Source organism: Mesoplodon densirostris, chromosome 7 (assembly GCF_025265405.1).
Source record: "Mesoplodon densirostris isolate mMesDen1 chromosome 7, mMesDen1 primary haplotype, whole genome shotgun sequence".
Taxonomy (NCBI): Eukaryota; Metazoa; Chordata; class Mammalia; order Artiodactyla; family Ziphiidae; genus Mesoplodon; species Mesoplodon densirostris.
The window spans coordinates 15,260,623-15,285,347 of NC_082667.1; the positions used below are offsets into that span (position 1 = coordinate 15,260,623).

Sequence of the window (24,725 nt, forward strand, 5' to 3'; positions counted from 1 at the left end):
GCAGGGGGCATTCCTTCAATGCTAAGCCAGGCCACCTGTAACTGTGTTTTAGACTTCACCTCTTTCTTGGACAGAGCTCAAAGATCAGCCAGAGGTACAAGCCTAGGGTTTTCTCAGTTCTTTTCTGAGTATGCATCTAGCCCTGGGAATGCTCAGTGCACTTGGGGTTCCCCAGTACACGTGATAGCCCTTTAAAGCCCTTACTCCTCCAAGGATCTTCCTCCTCAGCCTCCTTCTTCCTAGACCTTTCCGTCTGTCTGCTGCATACTCCACCTACCATCCTTTGCACCAGGTAACTACAGGTAACATATGTCTTTAGATGCTTTCATCAGATGGCACCTGGAAAGCCACTCCAGCCTTGGGTGGGCAAACAAGGGTCAGCCTGCACCAGTCCTTAGGGGATTACCGGACAGGTCAGAATACACAGCCACAAGTTGAAAACGAGGTTCAGCAAACCCCACCAGGAACACAGATTACCATCTCCACAGCTTCTGTTGAACTAAGGGATGGATTTGTTGGTAGGTAAGGAAAAATGCTTTCTTAATAAAATTTAGCAGCCTGTTTCTTCAGTAAGTGCCCCCCCCCCGTTATTCTTAGTTTTTTATTAGATTCCAGAGTTTTAAAAAGTTGATTCTGTCAGTTTCTGCCAGCTTAATGTTTGCTTTAGTGAAAGGACTGATTCTAAAACTCCCTGTCCTGCCATTTCTGTGATGTCAAACCCTAATGTTTTTTGTTTGTTTTAAGTAGCTTAAAACAACAAACATTTATTATCCCACACAGTTTTTGAGGTCAGGAATCGGGTTGCATCTTAGCTCAGTGGTCCTGGCTCAAGGTCCCTCACAAATTTGCATTCAAACTAGTTGGTCAGGACTGCAGTCATCTCAAGGCTCAACTGGGGCTGGATAATTCACTTCCAAACTCAGTCACATGGTTGTCAGCAGTCCTCACTTCTCCCTGGCTGTTGGCAGGAGGTTCAGTTCCTCACCTCATGGGCCCCTCCATAGCGCTGTTCGCAGCATGGCAGCTGGCTTCCCCTGGAGCGGAAGGTCCATGAGAGAAAGACACCTCCCCATTGTTTCGATTGCTTTATCTTTTTTTTTTTTTTAAGGAGTTCTGCTTTATTTTTAATACATTTTTGGTTTTTTTTTTTTTTTAAATTTATTTTATTTTTGGCTGTGTTGGGTCTTCGTTGCTGCGTGCAGGCTTTCTCTAGTTTTGGCGAGCGGTGGTTACTCTTCATTGCGGTGCACAGTCTTCTCATTGCGGTGGCTTCTCTTGTTATGGAGCACGGGCTCTAGGAACTCGGGCTTTAGAAGTTGTGGCACACGGACTCTGTAGCTGTGGCTCGCGGGCTGTAGAGCGCAGGTTCAGTAGTTGCGGCACACAGGCTTAGTTGCTCCGCGGCATGTGGGATCTTCCCGGACCAGGGCACGAACCTGTGTCCCCTGCATTGGCAGGCGGACTCTCAACCACTGCGCCACCAGGGAAGCCCTCCCATTGTGTTCCTTTGAAGGTGTGTTTGGTGGTTTGTTTTATGGGGGAAATGTGTCCTTTTTGGTTAATAAAAAAAGCGTGTGTGAGAGAGAGAGGAAAGCAAGTGATTCTTCTGGTAGGTCATACTCCCCACTCAGAAGATCAACGTCTCTTTACAGCATACCTGCTCTACGGTGAGGCCCTGTGCTGGGCACAAAGGGGTGCAAAAGTGTGTAGAACAATCCTGCTCTCAAGTAGCTTATATAGTCTAGAGGTGGAAATATGATAGGACCCTGATGAGAAAAAAAATACAAGGTAGCATTTATGCCCCAGGACAGTGGTTGCCACAGTATTGATAAGACAGATATTAACACTTTCCTAAAGTAAATAATATGAGAAGCAGAAGGAAAATATGGACATGGCCAAGAAATAAAGTGAAAAATCTTTGTGATTATGTTAGTTTTTCAGATCTAGTAAAATATTTCACAACATAATGATTTCTGAGAATTTTGATATCCTGTTTGTAGAACCAGTCTTTCATTTGGCTCCTACTCATCAATAATCACACAGTTTCACTCTCATTTATTTAATTACTTGTTGCCATACAAAAAGACCATTTGCATCTGCATTGTGTTTTTTTTTAATAGATCTTTATTGGAGTATAATTGCTTCACAATACTGTGTTAGTTTCTGTTGTACAACAAAGTGAGTCAGCCATATGCATACACATGTCCCCATATCCCCTCCCTCTTGAGCCTCCCTCCCATCCTCCCTATCCCACCCCTCTAGGTCATCGCAAAGCACCGAGCCGATCTCCCTGTGCTATGCTGCTGCTTCCCACCAGCCAACTGTTTTACATTCGGTAGTGTATATATGTCGATGCTACTCTCACTTCACCCCAGCTTCGCCCTCCCACCCCATGTCATCAGGTCCATTCTCTATGTCTGCCTCTTTATTTCTGCCTTGCAACTAGGTTCATCAGTACTTTTTTTTTTTTTTTTTTTAGATTCCATATATATGTGTTAAATATGGTATTTGTTTTTCTCTTTCTGACTTACTTCATTCTGTATGACAGACTCTGGGTCCATCCACCTCACTATAGATAACTCAATTTCATTTCTTTTTATGGCTGAGTAATATTCCATTGTATATATGTGCCACATCTTCTTTATCTGTTCATCTGTCGATGGACATTTAGGTTGCTTCCATGTCCTGGCTATTGTAAATAGTGCTGCAGTGAACATTGTGGTGAATGTTTCTTTTTGAATTATGGTTTCCCAGTAGTGGGATTGCTGGGTCATATGGTAGTTCTATTTTTAGTTTTGAAGGAACCTCCATACTGTTTTCTATAGTGGTTATATCAATTTTCATTCCCACCAACAGTGCAAGAGGGTTCCCTTTTCACCACACCCTTTCCAGCACTTATTGTTTCTAGCTTTTTTGATAATGGCCATTCTGACAGCGTGAGGTGATACCTCACTGTAGTTTTGATTTGCATTTCTCTAATAATTAGCGATGTTGAGCATCTTTTCATGTGCCTCTTCGCCATCTGTATGTCTTCCTTGGTGAGATGTCTGTTTAGGTCTTCTGCCCTTTTTTTAACTGGATTGTTTATTTTTTTGATATTGAGCTCCACGAGCTGTTTGTATCTTTTGGAGATTAATCTTTTGTCTGTTATTCCATTTGAAAATATTTTCTCCCATTTTGAGGGTTGTCTTTTTGTCTTGTTTATGGTTTCCTTTGCTGTGCAAAAGCTTTTAAGTCCCATTTGTTTATTTTTGTTTTTATTTCTGTTACTCTAGGAGGTGGGTCAAAAAAGATCTCGCTGTGGTTTATGTCAAAGAGTGTTCTTCCTATGTTTTCCTCTAAAAGTTTTACAGTGTTTGACTTACATTTAAGTCTTTATTCCATTTGGAGTTTATTTTTGTGTATGGTGTTAGGTAGTGTTCTAATTTCATTCTTTTACATGTAGCTGTCCAGTTTTCCCAGCACCACTTATTGAAGAGGCTGTCTTTTCTCCATTATATGTTCTTGCCTCCTTTGTCATAAATTAGGTGCCCATATGTGCATGGGCTTATCTCTGGGCATTCTATCCTGTACCATTGATCTATATTTCTGTTTTTGTGCCAGTACCATACTGTATTGATTACTGTAGCTTTGTGGTATAGTCTGAAGTCAGGGCGCCTGATTCCTCCAACTCCTTTTTTCTTTCTCAAGATTGCTTTGGCTATTCGGGGTCTTTTGTGTTGCCATATGAATTGTAAGATTTTTTGTTTTAATTCTGTGAAGAATGCCTTTGGTAGTTTGATAGGGATTGCATTGACTCTGTAGATTGCTTTGGGTAGTATAGTCATTTTCACAATATTGATTCTTCCAATCCAAGAACATGGTATATTTCTCCACCTGTTTATGTCATCTTTGATTTCTTTCATCAGTGTTTTATAGTTTTGCAAATGCAAGTCTTTCACCTCCTTAGGCAGGTTTATTCCTAGGTATTTTATTCTTTTTGTTGCAGTGGTAAATGGGAGTGTTTCCTTAATTTCTCTTTCAGATTTTTCATTGTTGGTGTATAGGAATGCCAGAGATATCTGTGCATTAATTTTGTATCCTGCAACCTTACCAAATTCATTGATTAGTTCTAGTAGTTTTCTGGTGGCATCTTTAGGATTCTCTATGTATAGTATCATGTCATCTGCAAACAGTGACAGTTTTACTTCTTTTTTTCCAATTTGTATTCCTTTTATTTCTTTTTCTTCTCTGATTGCTGTGGCTAGGACTTACAAAACTATGTTGAATAAGAGTGATGAGAGTGATCAGACATCCTTGTCTTGTTCCTGATCTTAGTGGAAATGCTTTCACTTTTTCACCATTGAGTCTGATGCTTGCTGTGGGTTTGTCGTATATGGCCTTTATTATGTTGAGGTAGCTTCCCTCTATGCCCATTTTCTGGAGTGTTTTTATCATAAATGGATGTTGAATTTTGTCAAAAGCTTTTTCTGCATCTGTTGAGATGATCATATGGTTTTTATTCCTTAATTTGTTAATGTGGTGTATCACATTGATTGATCTGCGTATATTGAAGAATCCTTGCATCCCTGGGATAAATCCCACTTGATCATGGTGTATGATCCTTCTCATGTGCTGTTGGATTCTGTTTGCTAATAATTGTGTTCAGGATTTTTGCATCTAGGTTCATCAGTGATATTGGTCTGTAATTTTCTTTTTTTGTGATCTCTTTTTCTGGTTTTAGTATCAGGGTGATGGTGGCTTCGTAGAATGAATTTGGAAGTGTTTCTCCCTCTGCAGTTTTTTGGAAGAGTTTGAGAAGGATCGATGTTAGCTCTTCTCTTAATGTTTCATAGAATTCACCTGTGAAGCCATCTGGTCCTGGATTTTGTTTGTTGGAAGATTTTTTTTTTTTTTTTTTTTTTTTGCGGTATGCGGGCCTCTCACTGCTGTGGCCTCCCCCGTTGCGGAGCACAGGCTCCGGACGCGCAGGCTCCGGACGCGCAGGCTCAGCGGCCATGGCTCACGGGCCCAGCCGCTCCGCGGCATATGGGATCCTCCCAGACCGGGGCACGAACCCGTATCCCCTGCATCGGCAGGCGGACTCTCAACCACTTGCGCCACCAGGGAGGCCCAAGATTTTTAATTATGGTTTCAATTTCATTACTTGTGATTGATTTGTTTATATTTTCTAATTCTTCCTGGTTCAGTCTTGGAAAATTGTACCTTTCCAAGAATTTGTTCATTTCTTCATGGTTGTCCATTCTATTGGCATATAGTTGTTTGTAGTAGTCTCTTATAATCCTTTTCTGCATGGTTTTTAATTTTGAAAATGTAAATTAGGTTTATGTTTATAGTTTTATATCCACTGTTCTAATATCGTTTCAGTATTTACAGAGGGTTTCATAAAATGAATTAGCCATTGGTTCAAGATAAGAATAGTAATGCAAACCCAGTCTACTAGTTTGCTAGCTGCCATTTATGTCTGAAGATGGTAATGCTACTGGTGTTTCTTTTGTTTGAATGGACGCATCTGGAAGATGAGCTTGGCCGTAATCAGGATGGCAGCCTTTTACAAGATGGCCTTTCCTTGGCAACTGCATCTCTCGTCTAATGGATGATATAGGCAGGTTTTAAATATCCCAAGTAAGGATAGTTCTGCAACCTCTCTTAGATTGTGATTGGAATTGTTCTGAAATAGAAAAGTGTGTATGTAAGATTTTTTTGGACATCATTCAGATGCTAAGCATGCTGTGAACTAGCGCTTGACCCATATGTAACAAGAATGGACTTACTTCTGGGAAACTACCCCTGCATCCTAAACTACATTGAAATAGACTATTGTATTTATAGATTCATAGCTATTCTAGTTATGCAATTTAATCATTTCAACTGGGGCCTTCCATTTTACTTTTTCCCCCTTCTAAAATGAAGTCCATATTATCTCCTTTATTAATATGTTTCCAATTTGAGTATGTTCTTTTCTTTCTTGTTGGCAACAGTCAAACTATGTTTGCTTTTATTCTTTTAATAAAAAAGTGAACTCTGAAGTTTCATTTAATTTTCTTCTTCTAGACAGTTAAATCCCACACAGAAACAGATGAGAAACAAACGGAGAGCCGCACCGTCACTCCACCTACTGCACCCAAACCAAAACGGGAGGAGAACCCTCAGGTAGGCCCAGCCCTCCAAGGCGTGGCTCAGTCTATGTGATGTGACTTATTCACATGCATCATGAGGGACACTTGCTCTCTGAATCACTTGATATCCTTGTCTTGTGCTTTCTCACTATTCAGTAATGTTATTGCCAAATCAGGTTGGCCTGGGACAGATTAAGAGTGTGGTCTTGAGTGTTCATGAGCTGGCAAACAGACCTTTCATACATATGTCACATTAGACTTGTGTGATTCATGACCATTGCCCCAGGTATCCCACTGCATTCCTAATGATCATTATGTTTTGTTTGTCTCAGCCAACATTTATAAGTTGTCCAGTTCACTCAGTTAAGGTCTATCTGTGTTATCGATAACAGTTGTTACATGTGCATTTTTGTTATTACTATTGTATTGCATTAGATCCCCAAATCCCAGATGAATCAGTAGCTCAAAAGTAGTTCATTGAAGGATAAAAGTAGGGATGAAAATACTAGCATCTGTACTACAACTTAGGATAGAATTATAAACTTAAATAGCAAACAAAACTGGTACAAATATACAATGTAAATTTGTATGTCCTTAGGCAAGAGATTTTTTAGTTTTGATACTTTTGTACAAGCAGCTATAAAAGAAAAATGTGGACAGGTAATATGATGATGAATATATGATAGTTGGATTTTATTAGACCAGCAATCCATTTCCTTCTATCCTCGGTGCATTCTTTGTAATGAAACCATGTCAAATAGTGGCATAAAGCCATCAAAGCTTCATGTCATCTTTTTGAAGCAGTGATTTATTAAGCCAGTTCAGGTTTTTCTAAAGCAAGTACAAATTATAATACTTTCTGATATGAAATGAATTAATTTTTAATTTGTCTTTAAAGAAGAGACCAAAACTTGAACCTAAAAGAAGTCCTAGTCATGCATATTGCTGAGAAACTTATAAAATAATCTGCAAAATTAATGACAAGTATTAGGCTTGGAGAGGGAAAAACAGAGCAGGCTATTAGCAACATTTCCTTATCAAAAGAAACTAAAAGAGGACTTCCCTGGTGGCACAATGGTTAAGAATCCTCCTGCCAATGCAGGGGACACGGGTTCAAGCCCTGGTCCGGGAAGATGCCAGATGCCGTGGAGCAACTAAGCCTGTGTGCCATAGCTACTGAGCCTGTGCTCTAGAGCCCACGAGCCACAACTGCTGAGCCCACGTGCCACAACTACTGAAGCCCGCTCACCTAGAGCCCGTGCTCCTCAACATGAGAAGCCACCGCAATGAAAAGCCCGTGCACCGTAGTAAAGAGTAGCCCCCGCTCGGCGCAACTGGAGAAAGCCCGCGCGCAGCAACAAAAACCTAATGCAGCCAAAAATAAATAAATAAATTTATTTTTAAAAAACAAGAAACTAAAGGATATCTTATGTCAGTGGCACAGTGTGGGCAAGCAAGTAGCATCATGTGGAATAACACGTATTTCTAATTGGACAGAATCACTGCCATAAAGGGAATAAATTAGTTATTGGCATGTGTGTGATACATAGATAAGGCAAAAGTTCTTGACAGCTTTTTATTCTATTTATCACTGAAAATCTGTTCTACAGAAGAGATTTTTTTCCATTTAATAATTCTTTTTTTTTTTTTTTTTGGCGGTACGCGGGCCTCTCAATGCTGTGGCCTCTCCCATTGCGGAGTACAGGGTCCGGACGCGCAGGCTCAGCGGCCATGGCTCACGGGCCCAGCCGCTCCGTGGCACGTGGGATCTTCCCGGACCGGGGCACAAACCCATGTCCCCTGCATCGGCAGGCAGACTCTCAACCACTGCGCCACCAGGGAAGCCCCCATTTAATAATTCTTTTATGAGCTTAATCTAGACTGGCAAAGATAAGTTGGGTGTGAGTGGCCAAGAAGGATGCTGTTACTTGATTAAAAGAAGGTGCATCTGAATGTCAGTTCACACACTGCTTTATTAACAGAGAACAGTTGGTAGACAGCCTTCTAATCTTAAGTTTTGAAGGAATAGTGAAAATTAGGAATGTAGTTAATTGGCAACCACAAAATGTACGCAATGTAGAAAATGGGCAGCACGTCCAAGACTGCTTTTCATTACTGAAGTACTCTGGCTGTCGGGAGGATAAGTGCCCACCCTAGTTTCTGAAATAAGAAATAAAATTAAAACATTTCTTCAGGACTCTGCGGATACCAGTAAAGGACATTTCTGTGTTCTCAAGTGGCTTGTTCAAGGTTATCTTTATAAAACACTCAGTACCTCGAATAGCTTGAACCTATCACTTCAGGCCAGAATATCATGATATTTAAAGTTGAGGGTAAAATGTCAGGATTTTCAAAGACCAAATTATGATATAAATAATTCTGCAGGATTAATGTCTCCTAACAACTAGTGATGTTTCTTATTCATCACTGAGAGAAATGGGTGATACATTATTTGGCATATTTAGCAGCTGCGTGCAGTGGTACAGCAGAAAATAAAGGCATACTTTCCAGACCACATGCAACCAAAGAGCAAAATAGTCATCAATCTGTTGCTCTCTCCATTTTTAAGCATCTAACATTTCAGCTTTGGAGTACAGTGTTCTGATCAGTCTAGCTTCTGATGGAGCCCTGAGAGTGGTGGTCAGAGAGAAAGCACTCTATAATTTGTAGGTCCATGGTTGATTGAAAAATCATAGTATTAAGCAGAACCACCTGCTGTCATTCCTAAAACTCATTTAGCTTTGAGTTATTGTCCAATCAGTGGTAGTAAAAATATAAGAACCCCTGACCTGGTATGAAAAATGAAGTACTTAGAATTTGGAGCTTGTATGGGAGGCTGTTTTTAACCCTCTGTGTATTTCTTCAGTGTGAAGTCCTCTTCCCTCCTTGAAAATTTTTCTGGAAAAAAACTTAGGTCATTCAAGATACTGAATTCTGCCATTGAGAAGGTGGAAGATATAGGCCCCAGTCCTTCTCTTTTGATCCCTGTAAGATCAGAAAGCTTCCAGAGCGGCTCCACAGCTGCTAAGAGTGGAGGGTGCCCACTCCTTGTTCACCTGGACCCGGCTTCCTTTCAGCCACCAGCCATTGGGCTGGCTTTCCCCAGGAGTCTAACTAGGAACACGCAGCTGACTTTGCGAGAACCCACACTGAAGTATATTCTTCTTTTGTTTCTCTGGCACAGAAACTTGCCTTCATGGTGTCTCTAGGGTTGGTAACACATGACCATCTAGAAGGTAAGAGAAGATATTCATGGCGCTACCTTGCTTCTGGCCCAGAGCTTTGTTCTTGAAAATGGTGTTTGATTTATCATTAGAATTGAAAATTGGAACACAAACAGAGTATGATTCAACCAGTATGGTCTCTTTTTTGGGGGGAGTAAACTTACCTTCCTTCTATCTAATGTTCAGCCCCTCTCCTTCCTATCATTATTTATCCACACTACTGTCCTGGGGAAGCTCCCTAGTTGCCTGGATTAAGGTGACTTCCGTTCACTTAGAGAAAGTTTTTTTTTTTCCTGGCAGCATAAAGTAGCAAATGCCCCTCTGACAAGTCTTTGTCTGTATTTTTCAGTCACTCTAGATTATTGGAATCTTAAGAATAGTTGCAAAGCTATACCTGTCCTAGTGATTTAATTCAAGAATGGTGAACTATGATTACTCAGTCTAGGTCTGTGGATAAAGTTCATCCACACCTATATTACAGTGATCTAAAAATAAATCAGGACACTTTTACAAGTGTTGTCTACTGTTAAGCTCTCAATCGCAGAGAGCCACACTGTAGGACAGCATGGCCTTGCTTTCCAAGAGGTGAGAGTGGATGGTCCTCCATATTTGCTCCCAGCAGCGTGCTTCCCCTTTGCTGAGGCTGCAGTGAAACCAAGAGACTTCCTCTCATTTCTAACTTGTCATCGGAAAACCAATTAGCAAACAATGAAGTTAAGTTTGGGGGGTTCTCCATACCTTTCTTCTAATCCAGACCTTTTGCTTTCCCAAGAAATCCAAAGCAAGCGGCAAGAACGGAAAAGAAGAACAACAGCAAACCCGGTGTACAGCGGCGCGGTCTTTGAGCCAGAGGTACTCCTGGCCAGTACTTGGCCATTCCCTCACATTTTCAGTTTTATTTATGACTCGTTCAGCACCTCCCATCTGAAAACCTGCTTAAGAGCAGTACCCTGATTGTACTTGGCCAGCTTTGTAAAATGATGGATTTTTCTCTGGCCGATAACATTATGTCATTTTTATTATTCACTATTTTCCCCTTTGTTTTTTTCCTGAAGTTTAAGTAGATACAAACCTACCTTAAACATTTAACTCATCCTGTCATCTGAACACAACTTTCTTCTGAAGCAGAGACATACCTCTCTGGAATATTCTTTCAGAGCCAAGTACATATGATAAATCCAGTTATCACTGAGACCTTTGGGTGACTAGCACTAACTAGTTGGCATGTTGACGGGCATGCTGTGCTTGGTCTTTGGCTTCTACCGGTATTAGTAGTAACCATGCTATTCAACCAGTCACCTTTCTTTCTTCAATCCCGAAAGCGTAAGAAGAGTGCAGTCACGTACCTGAACAGTACAATGCATCCTGGGACCCGGAAGAGAGGTGAGTACCTTTTTTGTATCTTTCCCTTGCTGTTGCTTTTGCTTTCTGTGTTGTGTTTCTTTTCCCTCCCTCCTCCCGTTGTCCTAGAGCCTCCTTCCTCCCGTTGTCCTAGAACCTAACTCCTGTATCCCTTGAATATAGTTTTGTTGTTGTTCTCTGAGAATGGGGGGAAAAGAGAGTGAGATTTCTTATTAGAGTTCTGTATACTGAATCAAAACTCCCCTTCCTGGGATTCTGGCAAAGCTGGCTGAGGGGAATGGCTTATTGCAGGGTTTCTGCCCCAGGCCCCTCAGGCTGTTGATGAATAGCACAATGAACAGAACACCCTGTAAAAGGGAGCATTTTAGCATCATTGAGCACAACAGAGCACTGGTGTTGCCAAGGTGTTCTTAGTAGTGTCTAAGTTGTCCTGACGCCAGTGAAGACAGAGCACGACTCTTAAGCTTCTGTGAGCTGCAGACTTTGCAGGAAGGAGAGAGGTAGCCACACTGAGAATTTTGAATCTATGAGAAGAGAGCACCTGCAACTAAAGAAGAAAACATCACTGTCAAAACAGGCTTCCCAAAGCAGAAATTCCTAAAGAGCTCCATCCCCCAATTTCAGGCCTTCCAGGGCGGGCATTCCACCTCACTCTCTGGGCAGCAGCTGCCTTCACCATGCAGGTCTAAATAGGTCTTAATAGCTCAGAGTTTGAGCTTATAACAAGGCTCTGAAGTGGTTCTTTGATGTCAGTAATACATCCCAAGGTCCTTTTCTCCACATGGTAATGTGTCCTTGAATTACAGTTCCAGGCTAGAAAGGTTGCAGAGTGAGTGGAGTAGCATGCTAATATTTGCGTATGCACAGCAATCTCAGAGCCATTGGAAGCTTAGGAGGTCATCCCGACCCTTTGTCTGCCTTAGGCAGGGATACCACTGTACCGTGGTACAGTGGTTACCATCTCTTCCCCTCAGAGAGATAGCACACCCACGATAGTGTTTCATCAGCCACTCCTTCAAGAAGCCAAAACATATTTAGATGGGAATCCCTAAGTCATTGTTTCATATTGATTCCTGGGCCACAGTAACCAGTGTCATGGGTTATTTTTTGTTGTTTTGTTTTGGGTTGTTTTAGTGACCTCTAACACAGTTCTCAGAAAGGAGCCCCCAGCCAGAAGCCACAGTTAATTGGCCTGCTACTGGGCAGTATCTGCTGAGAGGATAGGGGTTAAATGAGCCAGAAAGACCTTGGCATCTCTTGCCAAGGTCAGAGGATGAAAGCCTGCATTCACAATGCCTAGGACGTGCCTCTGTGGGTAAACAAAGAGCATTTATCTTCCACTTTCCCTTCTAGCAGCACTAAATACCCTAGAAAAGACAAACCAGTACGATCTGTCTTTGTATTGCACCCAGTGCCGGTTTAACACAGATAGGTAATGTTTGTGTAATATCTGACAGAATCATGACTCTTGTGCATAATTCTAATATAAATTATAACTGTTGGCAAAGTCATGATCCCACGTACCATCCACCAGTGCTCGTAGGCAGTTGTGTACCTCTCCGGCTCTTTTTTGCCTGTGGTGTGCTGGGCATACACTTTTGATCACTTACAGCTTAGAAGCTATGACCTCTGGCCCTTAGAGGACAAGGACGCTGACTTAGATATATCATAAGGCAAGAGTGGTTGACCTGGACTTCCCACACCCATTAGGGCCCATTTGTAGATTCTCTGTAGCCATGAGGTTTGATTCAAAATGCTTCTGCTCAAATCAGCTCTCTCTGGTAGCTGTTGCTGATCACAGGGCTTTTCCTGAGACTTTGGAACACCCCAGTTCTAAGACATGTAGTTCCCTGGAATGTTTGTGATGGAAAGCAGGGAGATGATTTTTGATCAACTGGGAAGGGTATCTGAGTCCACACTTACTTAAATTCACTGTTAAGCCCAGAAGGTCTTTTTAGCTCTTAGGTTCCAGCTACTCCCAGAACATATGTCTTCCTAGCTCTGCCAGAAGGGGTAAGAATAGTTAACTTGAATTTTGCCTCCTCCCTTTGCCTTTCTCTACCCTCACAAGCAATGAAGTAACCAAAATGTGGGCAGGAGAGAAGAGGAAAAGCAGAGATCCTCAGCAAATCTGTTTGTGGGAACTGAGAATCATTAATATTATTATAAGAATAACGATTGCAGAAGAACCTTAGGAAACGATGTGTAAAAGATATGGAAAAAGAAAATAAATTCTTCTCCCTGGCCTTGGCTCCTGTTGGGCTTTGATATCTTGTTCTCCCATTAGAAATCTCAAATTGTAATAGTTGAGGAATGTCTCTGTAATCTGCCTAAGGCGAAGACCTTTAACATAACCCAGTATCTCCTGTCACTCTCTGAGGCTCTCTTATCCTCCCTTCGACACTCATGCATTTGTTTCGAATGACATTTAAATCTTTGCTTCTTTTCCTCTCTCTGGGACTGTTGTATTAACCTTCTCTCTGCTACCTCACTTCCTTTTCCATGCTAGCCAATGAGGAACACTGGCCAAAGGTATGTAAGATCATTTTTCCCCCTTTCTTTCCCTCCCCCTTTTTTCCCTTTTGTTCCCTTTTCTCGGTCTGTAGGTCGTCCTCCAAAATACAATGCAGTGCTGGGGTTTGGAGCCCTAACCCCAACATCCCCCCCATCCAGTCATCCTGACTCCCCTGAAAATGAAAAGACAGAGACCACATTCACTTTCCCTGCACCTGTTCAGCCTGTGTCCCTGCCCAGCCCCACCTCCACAGACGTAAGTAACTTGGGAAAAGCTCACTCTCTTTTCTCAGAGCTTAAATCGGGGAAACCGTTATCATATGTTGTCTCCTTACCAGTTGCATCTCCTTGACTAACCCTGGAACAGCAGTAATCCCTACAGGACACTGTGTGCCACGTAAGGCAGCTTTCTGCTGGGGTCCCAGGTCCTGCCGTGTCCTTGAGAATCATATTAAATACCACATTAGGAGGCTCAGTCAGGGTTTACAGAGTTTGGAATTTATCTGCGGTGAAGGAGTTCTCAGGAAGGGGGATGGGGTGGGGAAGTCAGGTCGTATGATTGAGAGGTGTGCAGGTGTCTGTCGTCAGTTTTGGCGGGGTGGGGATAATGAACAAAGGTGTACATTCACCTAGCAGTCCGTGTTTCGTGCTTCAAGTAAAATTCAAGACAACTTTTCCGAAAAGCAACTTTATTCATCAGAATTGGTCAGAAACAGGCTCTTGAAAAAAGCATCAGATGCTTAGTAGCTCTTCCCCCAGAGGCTGCAAGAGTGCAAACTAGTGCCCTTTGTTTTTAAATGAGCGCTTACAGAGCGGTGAATTCACTCAGCGAATACTGAGCACTGCTCTGCTGAGCATGCACTGTTCTTGAGACTGGGGACAGAACAGGGAACAGAACCAGCTCCCTGCCCTCAGGGAGCTTGTATTGCACGGCCAGAGGCAGGTGGTAAGCAAATGAACATTTAAATGTCAGGTCATGATAAGTGCTGTGAAAAACAACTTGACACAGAATCAGGGGCATAAGGAGTTACCGTGGGAGGTTGCTGTTTTATGAAGAGTGGTAAGAGACAGCCTCTCTGGTGGCAATGGAGTATGTTGGAGTGTCTGGGGTGGGGAAGAGCATTCCATGCAGAGCGAACAGCAGTGCAGAAGCCCCGCTCATTGGAGGAAGTGTATATGGCGTAGAGAAGAAGGGCTTAGTGGGCAGGCAGGAGCAGTGGGAGAGGAGACCTCGGAGGGCAGGGGCCGTCTCGCAGGGCCTTGTAGCTTTTACTCTGAGTGAGATGGGAGATGCTCCACAGTTTTAAGTAGAGGAGTGACGTTACTTTTCACTTTTCATTTTGAAAATTTCCAAACCTACAGAAAAGATGCAACAACAACACAGGAAGGAATATATACCCTCCTCCAAGATTCACCGATTGTTACAATTTCGCCACATATGCCACTTCCCACCACCACACACTTGTTTTGCTGATCTAGTTAAGAAGTTGAAGACATCATGAATCTTCACCCAAAATACTGCGGTGTATATCTCCTAAAAACAAATATACTCTCTGACGTAGCCACAATACAGTTATCAAATTGAGGAAATTTAATACGACAAAACATTATTTTTATAGTATACAGCCCATCTTCAGATTTCTCCAATTATCTCAATAAATGCCTTAGTGGCACTTTGTTTTTTCTGCTCCAGGATCCAATCCAAGATCACTCTTGACATTAATTTTTATGGTCTTTTGTCTTTAGTCTCCTTACTCTGGAACAGTTTCTCAGCCTCTCTTTGTCCTTCGTGACACTGACATTTTTTTAAAAGATAGGTCAGTTGCTGTATAGAGTGTCCCTCCATTTGGATGATCTGATTGTTTCCTCAAGAATAGATTCAGGGTATGCATTTTTGTAGGAGCACTAAATACCTGATGATGCACTGATTCTCAGTGCATCACAAGAGGCACATGTTGTCCATCTGTCCCATTGTTGGTGATATTAGCTTTCATCTCTTAAGATAGACTCCATCAAATATCTCTACTCGTAAAGATGCCTGTTTCCTTAGGTGAAGATAGTGTCAAGTCTATAAAAATATCCAGTTCCCCAGCAAACTTACTCAGTGGTTTTAGCAGCCTTTGAAGGTTCTTGCCTGCATTTATTATTTTTTTAACATCTTTATCGGAGTATAATTGCCTTACAATGGTGTGTTAGTTTCTGCTGTATAACAAAGTGAATCAGCTGTACTTATACATATATCCCCATATCCCCTCCCTCTTGCATCTCCCTCCCACCCTCCCTATCCCACGCCTCTAGGTGGTCACAAAGCACGGAGCTGATCTCCCTGTGAGATGCAGCTGCTTCCCACTAGCTATTTATTTTACATTTGGTAGTGTATATATGTCCATGACACTCTCTCACTTCGTCCCAGCTTACCCTTCCCCCACCCTGTGTCCTCAAGTCCATTCTGTATGTCTACGTCTTTATTCCTGCCCTGCCCCTAGGTTCTTCAGAACCTTTTTTTTTTTTTTTTAGATTCCATATATATGTGTTAGCACACGGTATTTGTTTTTCTCTTTCTGACTTCACTCTGTATGACAGACTCTACGTCCATCCACCTCACTACAAATAACTCAATTTCGTTTCTTTTTATGGCTGAGTAATATTCATTGTATATTTGTGCCACATCTTCTTTATCCATTCATCTGTCGATCGACACTTAGGTTGCTTCCATGTCCTTGCTATTGTAAATAGTGCTGCAGTGAACACTGTGGTACATGACTCTTTTTGAATTGCGGTTTTTCTCAGGGTATATGCCCAGTAGTGGGATTGCTGGGTCGTATGGTAGTCCTCTTTTTAGTTTCTTTTCTTTTTTTTTTTTTTTAAAAGAAGATGTTGGGGGTAGGAGTTTATTAATTAATTTATATTTATTTTTGCTGTGTTGTGTCTTCATTTCTGTGCGAGGGCTTTCTCTAGTTGTGGCAAGCGGGGGCCACTCTTCATGGTGGTGCGTGGGCCTCTCACTATCGTGGCCTCTCTTGTTGCGGAGCACAGGCTCCAGACGCGCAGGCTCAGTAGTTGTGGCTCACGGGCCTAGTTGCTCCGCGGCATGTGGGATCCTCCCAGACCAGGGCTCGAACCTGTGTCCCCTGCATTAGCAGGCAGATTCTCAACCACTGTGCCACCAGGGAAGCCCCTCTTTTTAGTTTTTTAAGGAACCTCCATACTGTTCTCCATAGTGGCTGTATCAGTTTACATTCCCACCAACAGTGCAAGAGGGTTCCCTTTTCTCCACACCCTCTCCAGCATTTGTAGTTTGTAGACTTTTTGATGATGGCCATTCTGACCGGTGTGAGGTGATACCTCGTTGTAGTTTTCATTTGCATTTCTCTAATGATTAGTGATGTTGAGCATCCTTTCATGTGTTTGTTGGCAATCTGTATATCTCCTTTGGAGAAATGTCTGTTTAGGTCTTCTGCCCATTTTTGGATTGGGTTGTTTGTTTTTTTGATATTGAGCTGCATGAGGTGCTTGTATATTGTGGAGATTAATCCTTTGTCAGTTGCTTCATTTGCAAATATTTTCTCCCATTCTGAGGGTTGTCTTTTCATCTTGTTTATGGTTTCCTTTGCTGTGCAAAAAGCTTTGAAGTTTCATCAGGTCCCATTTGGGTTTTTTTTTGTTTGTTTTTATTTCCCTTTCTCTAGGAGGTGGGTCAAAAAGGATCTTGCTGTGATTTATGTCATAGAGTGTTCTGCCTATGTTTTCCTCTAAGAGTTTGCTAGTGTCTGGCCTTACATTTAGGTCTTTGATCCATTTTGAGTTTATTTTTGTGTATGGTGTTAGGGAGTGTTCTAATTTCATTCTTTTACATGTAGCTGTCCAGTTTTCCCAGCACCACTTATTGAAGAGGTTGTCTTTTCTCCATTGTATATTCTTGCCTCCTTTATCAAAGATAAGGTGACCATAGGTGCATGGGTTTATCTCTGGGCTTTCTATCCTGTTCCATTGATCTATATTTCTGTTTTTGTGCCAGTACCATACTGTCTTGATTACTGTAGCTTTGTGGTATAGTCTGAAGTCCGGGAGCCCGATTCCTCCAGCTCTGTTTTTCTTTCTCAAGATTGCTTTGGCTATTTGGGGTCTTTCGTGTTTCCATACAAATTGTGAAACTTTTTGTTCTAATTCTGTGAAAAATGCCATTGGTAGTTTGATAGGGATTGCATTGAATCTATAGGTTGCTTTGGGTAGTATAGTCATTTCCACAATGTTGATTCTTCCAGTCCAAGAACATGGTATATCTCTCCATCTGTTTGTATCATCTTTAAGTTCTTTCATCAGTGTCTCATAGTTTTCTGCATACAGGTCCTTTGTCTCCTTAGGTAGGTTTATTCTTAGGTATTTTATTCTTTTTGTTGCAGTGGTAAATGGGAGTGTTTCCTTAATTTCTCTTTCAGATTTTTCATCATTAGTGTATAGGAATGCAAGAGATTTCTGTGCGTTAATTTTGTATCCTGCTACTTTACCAAATTCATTGATTAGCTCTAGTAGTTTTCTGGTAGCATCTTTAGGATTCTCTGTGCATAGTATCATGTCATCTGCAAACAGTGACAGTTTTACTTCTTTTTTTCCAATTTGTATTCCTTTTATTTCTTTTTCTTCTCTGATTGCTGTGGCCAAAACTTCCAAAACTATGTTGAATAATAGTGGTGAGAGTGGGCAACCTTGTCTTATTCCTGAGCTTAATGGAAATGGTTTCAGTTTTTCACCACTGAGAATGATGTTGGCTGTGGGTTTGTCATATATGGCCTTTATTATGTTGACATAAGTTCCCTCTATGCCTACTTTCTGGAGGGTTTTTATCCTAAATGGGTGTTGAATTTTGTCGAAAGCTTTTTCTGTATCTATTGAGATGATCATATGGTTTTTATCCTTCAATTTGTTAATATGATTTATCACATTGATTGATTTGCATATATTGAAGAATCCTTGCATCCCTGGGATAAACCCCACTTGATCATGGTGTATGATCCTCTTAATGTGCTGTTGGATTCTGTTTGCTAGTATTTTGTTGAGGATTTTTGCATCTATGTTCATCACTGATACTGGCCTGTAGTTTTCTTTGTTTGTGACCTCATTGTCTGGTTTTGGTATCAGGGTGATGGTGGCCTCATAGAATGAGTTTAGGAGTATTCCTCCCTCTGCTATATTTTGGAAGAGTTTGCGAAGGATAGGTGTTAGCTCTTCTCTAAATATTTGATAGAATTCTCCTGTGAAGCCATCTGGTCCTGGACTTTTGTCTGTTGGAAGATTTTTAATCCCAGTTTCAATTTCTGTGCTGGTGATTGGTCTGTTTATATTTTCTCTTTCTTCCTGGTTCAGTCTCAGAAGGTTGTACTTTTCTAAGAATTTGTCCATTTCTTCCAGGTTGTCCATTTTATTGGCATAGAGTTGCTTGTAGTCATCTCTCATGATCCTTTGTATTTCTGCAGTGTCAGTTGTTACTTCTCCTTTTTCATTTCTAATTCTATTGATTTGAGTCTTCTCCCTTTTTTTCTTGATGAGTCTGGCTAATGGTTTATCAATTTTGTTTATCTTCTCAAATAACCAGCTTTTACTTTTATTGATCTTTGCTATTGTTTTCTTCATTTCTTTTTCATTTATTTCTGCTCTGATCTTTATGATTTCTTTCCTTCTGCTAACTTTGGGGTTTTTTTTGTTCTTCTTTCTCTTAATTGCTTTACGTGTAAGGTTAGGTTGTTTATTTGAGACGTTTCTTGAGGTAGGATTGTATTGCTATAAGCTTCCCTCTTAGAACTGCTTTTGCTGCATCGCATAGGTTTTGGGCCGTCGTGTTTTCACTGTCATTTGTTTGTAGGTATTTTTTGATTTCCTCTTTGATTTCTTCAGTGATCTCTTGGTTATTTAGTAGTGTATTGTTTAGCCTCCATGTGTTTGTGTTTTTTACAGTTTTTTCCCTGTAATTGATATCTAGTCTCATAGCTTGTGGTCAGAAAAGATACTTGATACGATTTCAATTTTCTTAAATTTACCAAGGCTTGATTTGTGACCCAAGGTATGATCTATCCTGTGCATTTATTATTTTTAAGGCATTTGCAAAATTGGCTTGGATTTTAGAGTGATCACTGTGTCTGACAATGGAGAACAGACTGTGGGGAGGATAGGATGGGAGCAGGAAGACCAGTTAGGAGGCTGTTGCAGTCATCCTGGGAAGAGCTCATGATGGCTTGGTCTGATTGAATGGCAGAAGTAGAGATGGAGAAAACTCATCGGGTCTGCATATATTTTGAAGAGCCAGCAGGATTAGATAAGGGGATGTGAGAAAAATAGAATAGCCAAAGGTTTTGGCCTAAACAACTGAAAGGATGAAGCTGCCATTTACTGGAAGATGAGCAGGTTTGAGGAGGGAAACCAAGAGTTTCATTTTGTGCACATCCCAGTTCTTCTGTGAATTACAGAGCTTGTCTTTAGGATCATCTTCAGGTAAAAATCCCTTGAACTTGAAGCTTCTTAGTACTTAATAATTAGGTCTACCCATCTCCAAAGAGCAAAAGAATACTGTATGCACATCCTGAGTTACAGTTCCAGAAACAACAAAGGAAGTGTCATCTTTGGAGGACCAGGGTCATAGAAGAGTTCTCGGGCAGGTTTCCTTCCTTGGACAATAGCTAGTAGCTACAGACCCAGTCTTGCTCTCAAGATTCAGCATTGGTTTTTGGCATTAGTGATGGACACAGGTTTTCCACCTGTCCTGTTAATGAGCACCGGGAGTCCCTGTCAGAAACTTTGTTTGCACCAAAGATTATCTCCATTTTCCTCAGTTGAAGCATTGCCAAGGTATTGCCAGCTCATGGCTTCTTGGTAGGGATCCTTTGCAAGGTGATGCACAGATGCTGGGGGACAGATGATTGTGGGTCTGCAAGTGAGTATCTTTCCTAAAGAATGTTGTTTTTCTTTTTTGTGACTTTTGGCTGAGGAGGTTTATGATTTTCTTTGAGAGACTGAATCCAAAGGATCCACTCAGATCAAATCACAAACTAAATGCTTTTGCCAGGTTTCATCTTAAAATGGAAACTTTGTTCTTTTCAGGAATCAAAAGGTAAAAGAAAGCTTTTCTAAAACCATTAAATATGTTGAGAACTTTCTCGATTAAACCTAGTGGAATGGATTTTCTTTAAAGATAATTGACTTCTACTTTTACAGTGTCCCAACAGTGGCAGTGATTTAAATCAACACACAGGGCTCTGTGTTTGCTGCTGGGTAGCATAAGCGCCAGCAATATTAATTAAACAATCACAGTTGAGAGGCAGGCATTTCCTGGGGATCAGTAACCATCTAGAAGGAGTTGGTAATATAAGACCCAGCCGGTCACTAATCTTTAGGATGTATCTTGTTGCCACTATCATCATTTTTATGAGAAGGGAAGATATGTTGACACAGTTATAAAATTTGTTTAGCAGATGATGAAGTTGCAATTGATACAGCCAGGGTGTTTCCAAAAAACATACATCCTTAGCTCCTAGCAAAGGATCGTGGGTCAGCCATCATTCAACTTACTGTTTGGTTTATGGTAGTAATTTGGTCCGTCACCAAAGCCTAATAACCCTTTGGACCTGGTGCAGCAACTCTGTGGGACTTCCTCTGCTCTCTTTAAGCAAAGAACCAATTCTGCGTGGATGAAATACATATCTTGGCATTTTATATTCATTTCTGTGGGCAGTAGTTCTCAATCTGTGGTCTGGGTATGATACTGAGACTCTTACAGGGGGTCAAAATATAAAATATATTTTTATGTATTTTAAAATATAATATCAATCAAAATATAAAATCAAAAATATTTTCATGATAATACCAAAATATTCTTTGCCATTTTCATACTCATTCTCTCAAAAGTAGGACAGTGGAGTTTTCCAGGTACTACATGATAAGTGGTGATATATAGTGCTCTGAGGGCTAACGGAATGTGCCCTTGTGTGTTCTTGGATTTTAACATTCTTCAATACATGATTTTTGTAACTTCCTGTGGTTCTGTTATTTATTTCAAAATAAAAAAGTTTTAAAACTTCTAGTACGATAAATAGCAATAGATACAACTCACATAAGCCAAAGCACTTTGAGGTCGTTAGTAATTTTAAGAGTTACTAAGGGGTTCTGCCACTGAAAAGATTATGAACTGCTGCTACAGGATATGTAAATAGGATAGAAGTTTTCTTTCCTTTAGGAACTTGAAAGAAATTATTTAACCTTTATTTTATGTACTCTCCACCTTCCACTTCCTGATGTTCTCCTTACTCTGGAGCAAATGGAAGTGAGCAGAACTCTTTACCCAACAAATAAGATAGGTATTTGGAATAAGATGTCCGGTTTGTCTCATTTACTTCATCAGTGATAATTTTACCTGTGGTTCATGTAAAAGAGTTTCTGAAGCCATAAAATTATTATAAACTTATTAAAGATGCAGACTTACAACATGGGGCGAAGGTTCAAGAAAGACTAGGTCTCTAGAGGAGAGCCACCCTCAGGCTGATTTTAAGAAGAAAGTCACAGTTAATCTAGGGATGAAACTTTAACATCTTTCCATGCCTTGAAGTTACACTGTTAGGCTGCATTCTTATGTAGTATTTTTACACGTGTACTAAGTATCTCTTTTTTTGACTGCCCAGAGGTAACACTGTCTTACTAAAAAAGATTAACATCCATCCACACTTTGATGTAGCTTACAACTTTTTGCAGCCAGTTTTCTAGGCCGACAGATACCCTAGATATGTAGATACTGCCAGATAGTTCCTTTCCTTTCCTTTGGATAGAAATAGTAGGTCTGGGAAGATATGTTCCTTTCAGCAATCGTGGTTGAAGGGTTCTATCATAGAAAGGAAGAACTGGGCATCGCTTTCTATATCATTGCTTCTTGTGCAAAATTTCTGTATTAGGCCTTCTGTCAGAATAGCCTAGAATTCTAAAACAACACATTAGAAGTGAAAAGGCGGGGGTCTACTCCAAGTTGAGGTGCTGCCTTGTTAGTTAACCTCTGGCCTGACCCTTCAGTCTTCCCTTCCCTGGTGTCCTTATCAGCAGCGTTAATCCTGTTTAGAGAACAGGCCACGGATTGACTTACTGAAAAACACCTCTTTAATACCTCATTTTTTTTTAATGTGTTCTGTCCAAATTTTAAATAGATCTGCTTTTTTCTGATGATGCCTTTTGTTGAGAGGGCTCCCACAGACTCACCTGAGAACCACAACCATCACTGATGGAGGCAGGGGAGACTAGCAGAGTGCACTTAGGCTGCTCTTCTTTATCTATCTGGTGAAGCATTTTACAGGGAGGAATAAAGCCTCCTGGAATAGAATGGTCCATTGAACAGCAAATGCCAAATACTGGTTTTAAGAGAACACTGTCAGCTGTTTGGCTTTTTTAATTCTTCATGTTAGGAAACTCATAGGAGTTTACTTTGCTCCTGACTTAATACTTTCCCATTTGAACTTTGACTATAGTTTTTCTCCCAGAGCAAGCAAAGAGTTTAGCGAAAACCTCCATTTCTTGTCTGTCTTCTTTCCCAATGATGATGGGAAATGATGATGAATGGATTTCAGTGTCTTTAAACTTTATGATTTGTGAGTTGGACTGTACCAAAACTTAAATGCTGAGTTATCACCTGTAAAGCTAATTTTGGCCTAGGTGACCCCACAGTTACAGTTGCTTGTAAACTCTACTTTAAGGTTAAGAATACTAGCCCCACCTGGGGAACCTCAACTCTATAGAGCAGGCTTGCACCATTGGTAATTCCTGCTTTTCTTGAACACTCTTGCAATGAGTTGGAGGGGCACAGCTGATTGTCCTAAAACATTTATATGTATCCAGAATGTGCACGTTAACATTCCAATTTTACCTTTTTGTCCTTTCTCTTACCTTTCCTCTCAATTTCATAGGGTGATATCCATGAGGATTTTTGCAGTGTTTGCAGAAAAAGTGGCCAGTTGCTGATGTGTGACACGTGTTCCCGTGTATATCATCTGGACTGCTTGGACCCTCCTCTGAAAACGATTCCCAAGGGCATGTGGATCTGTCCCAGATGTCAGGACCAGGTACTGTGGGTGGGTCAGAAAGGACGAGGGACGGAGGAGGAGGAGAAGGACCTCCTTTCCCCTCTAAGCTGAGGGAATGGCTGAGTCTCTTTCCTCTCTAGTAGTTCTCCGAGCCACATCTGCCCTGTTCATAGCACAGCACTCACCCCCACAGCATCCCTCCTCTCAGAGGTTCTCTGTTCATGAGGCAGTGACTCATGTACAGGTGGAGAGACCCTAACTGCTTCCCTCTATTTGAAATGACTTGTCTTTTCATTACCTTTACCCTTAAAAGTCCGTAAGACTGTCTGTGTCATTCTCTAAAAATAGTCCAAACTCAGCATATGGTTGAAACTCTGGAAATAAAATCCTTAAAAGAAAGTGCCCAATTGATCAATTGATCATTTAATTCAAATAAGAGCAGTTTTACTTTTAACCTGTGTCATCATCAGGATAGAGAACTAACTATAAAAGTACTGTCTTAATATTTCATGGATTTGAAAGAAAAGAGAAAGCCTCTTCCTTCCCTTTTCTGTTTAATTTCTGATTTTTTATTTAAACTATCCATGTATCTTTATGTCTTTATGTTTTGATTATAAGCTGTCTTGAGACCTTTTTGGAAGTAGGCAAAAGTATAAATATTAAATAAATAAGCCCAGTAGCTCAGCAAGCTTTGGGGTCCTGCTCGGTTCTTTGGAATCCTGATTTGAGGGAATTCTGGTTTTCCCCTTTAAATCTTGGTCCTCATCCTTACTGTCTCCATGATGTAGTAGAGACAGTTCTCTCTGTTCTCTTCCTGATACTGCTTTGTGACCCTCTGATAATTTTCTACTCGGGGTCTAGATTATATACTTCAGTACTTGGAACTGATATTTAATTTCCTTGGTCAGGCTGTCTTTGAGGCACATATAAGCTAAAATTGCGACAGGCAGCCCATGTCAGGTCAAGGACGAAGCTGCCAGCGGCTGCTGCCATTATGCAGACTTGCAGCTTGTGTGCTGATGGTTCTGACCGTTGGGAGTAGTTGGGGGTCGTGTAGCAGGCATGAAAAGAGGGGAATGCCTAGCCAACCCCCAGCCTCTTTCTAAGCCAGGGCTCAGGTGGCTTGGCTCTTCCTGCCGTTGACTCTCATTCTTTCAGGCTGATAACTGGGACTTTGTAGTCCCGAAACTATAGACCAGGGTTTTGCAACACTGCCACCATAAATCCTTCCTGGATTTTGTCTGCCAATAGCTACAGACACTGTTGCTTGTTACTACACAGTGGATGTGTGTTTATATATCTTTCTCAAGGGTAAAATTCTAAAAATCTTTTCAGATGCTGAAGAAAGAAGAAGCAATTCCATGGCCTGGAACTTTAGCAATTGTTCATTCCTATATTGCCTATAAAGCAGGTAAAGAATTAGCCATACTGCCTTTTGTATAAGCCTCCCTTTGTTT

At 41.0% G+C, this 24,725-nt stretch overlaps 1 protein-coding gene across 13 annotated transcripts in view; it reads left to right on the plus strand.

Annotated features, from left to right (window-relative positions):
• Nucleotides 1–24,725, plus strand: part of PHF21A (PHD finger protein 21A) — a 198,418-nt gene that overhangs the window by 166,847 nt on the left and 6,846 nt on the right. For all 13 annotated transcript variants that reach the window (XM_060103787.1, XM_060103780.1, XM_060103779.1 and 10 more), the window contains 7 exons: nucleotides 6,055–6,153; nucleotides 9,304–9,355; nucleotides 10,116–10,195; nucleotides 10,666–10,726; nucleotides 13,312–13,475; nucleotides 23,152–23,307; nucleotides 24,604–24,679. In XM_060103787.1, the coding sequence (XP_059959770.1) occupies nucleotides 6,055–6,153; nucleotides 9,304–9,355; nucleotides 10,116–10,195; nucleotides 10,666–10,726; nucleotides 13,312–13,475; nucleotides 23,152–23,307; nucleotides 24,604–24,679 (688 nt within the window). The remainder of the gene's footprint in view (nucleotides 1–6,054; nucleotides 6,154–9,303; nucleotides 9,356–10,115; nucleotides 10,196–10,665; nucleotides 10,727–13,311; nucleotides 13,476–23,151; nucleotides 23,308–24,603; nucleotides 24,680–24,725) is intronic.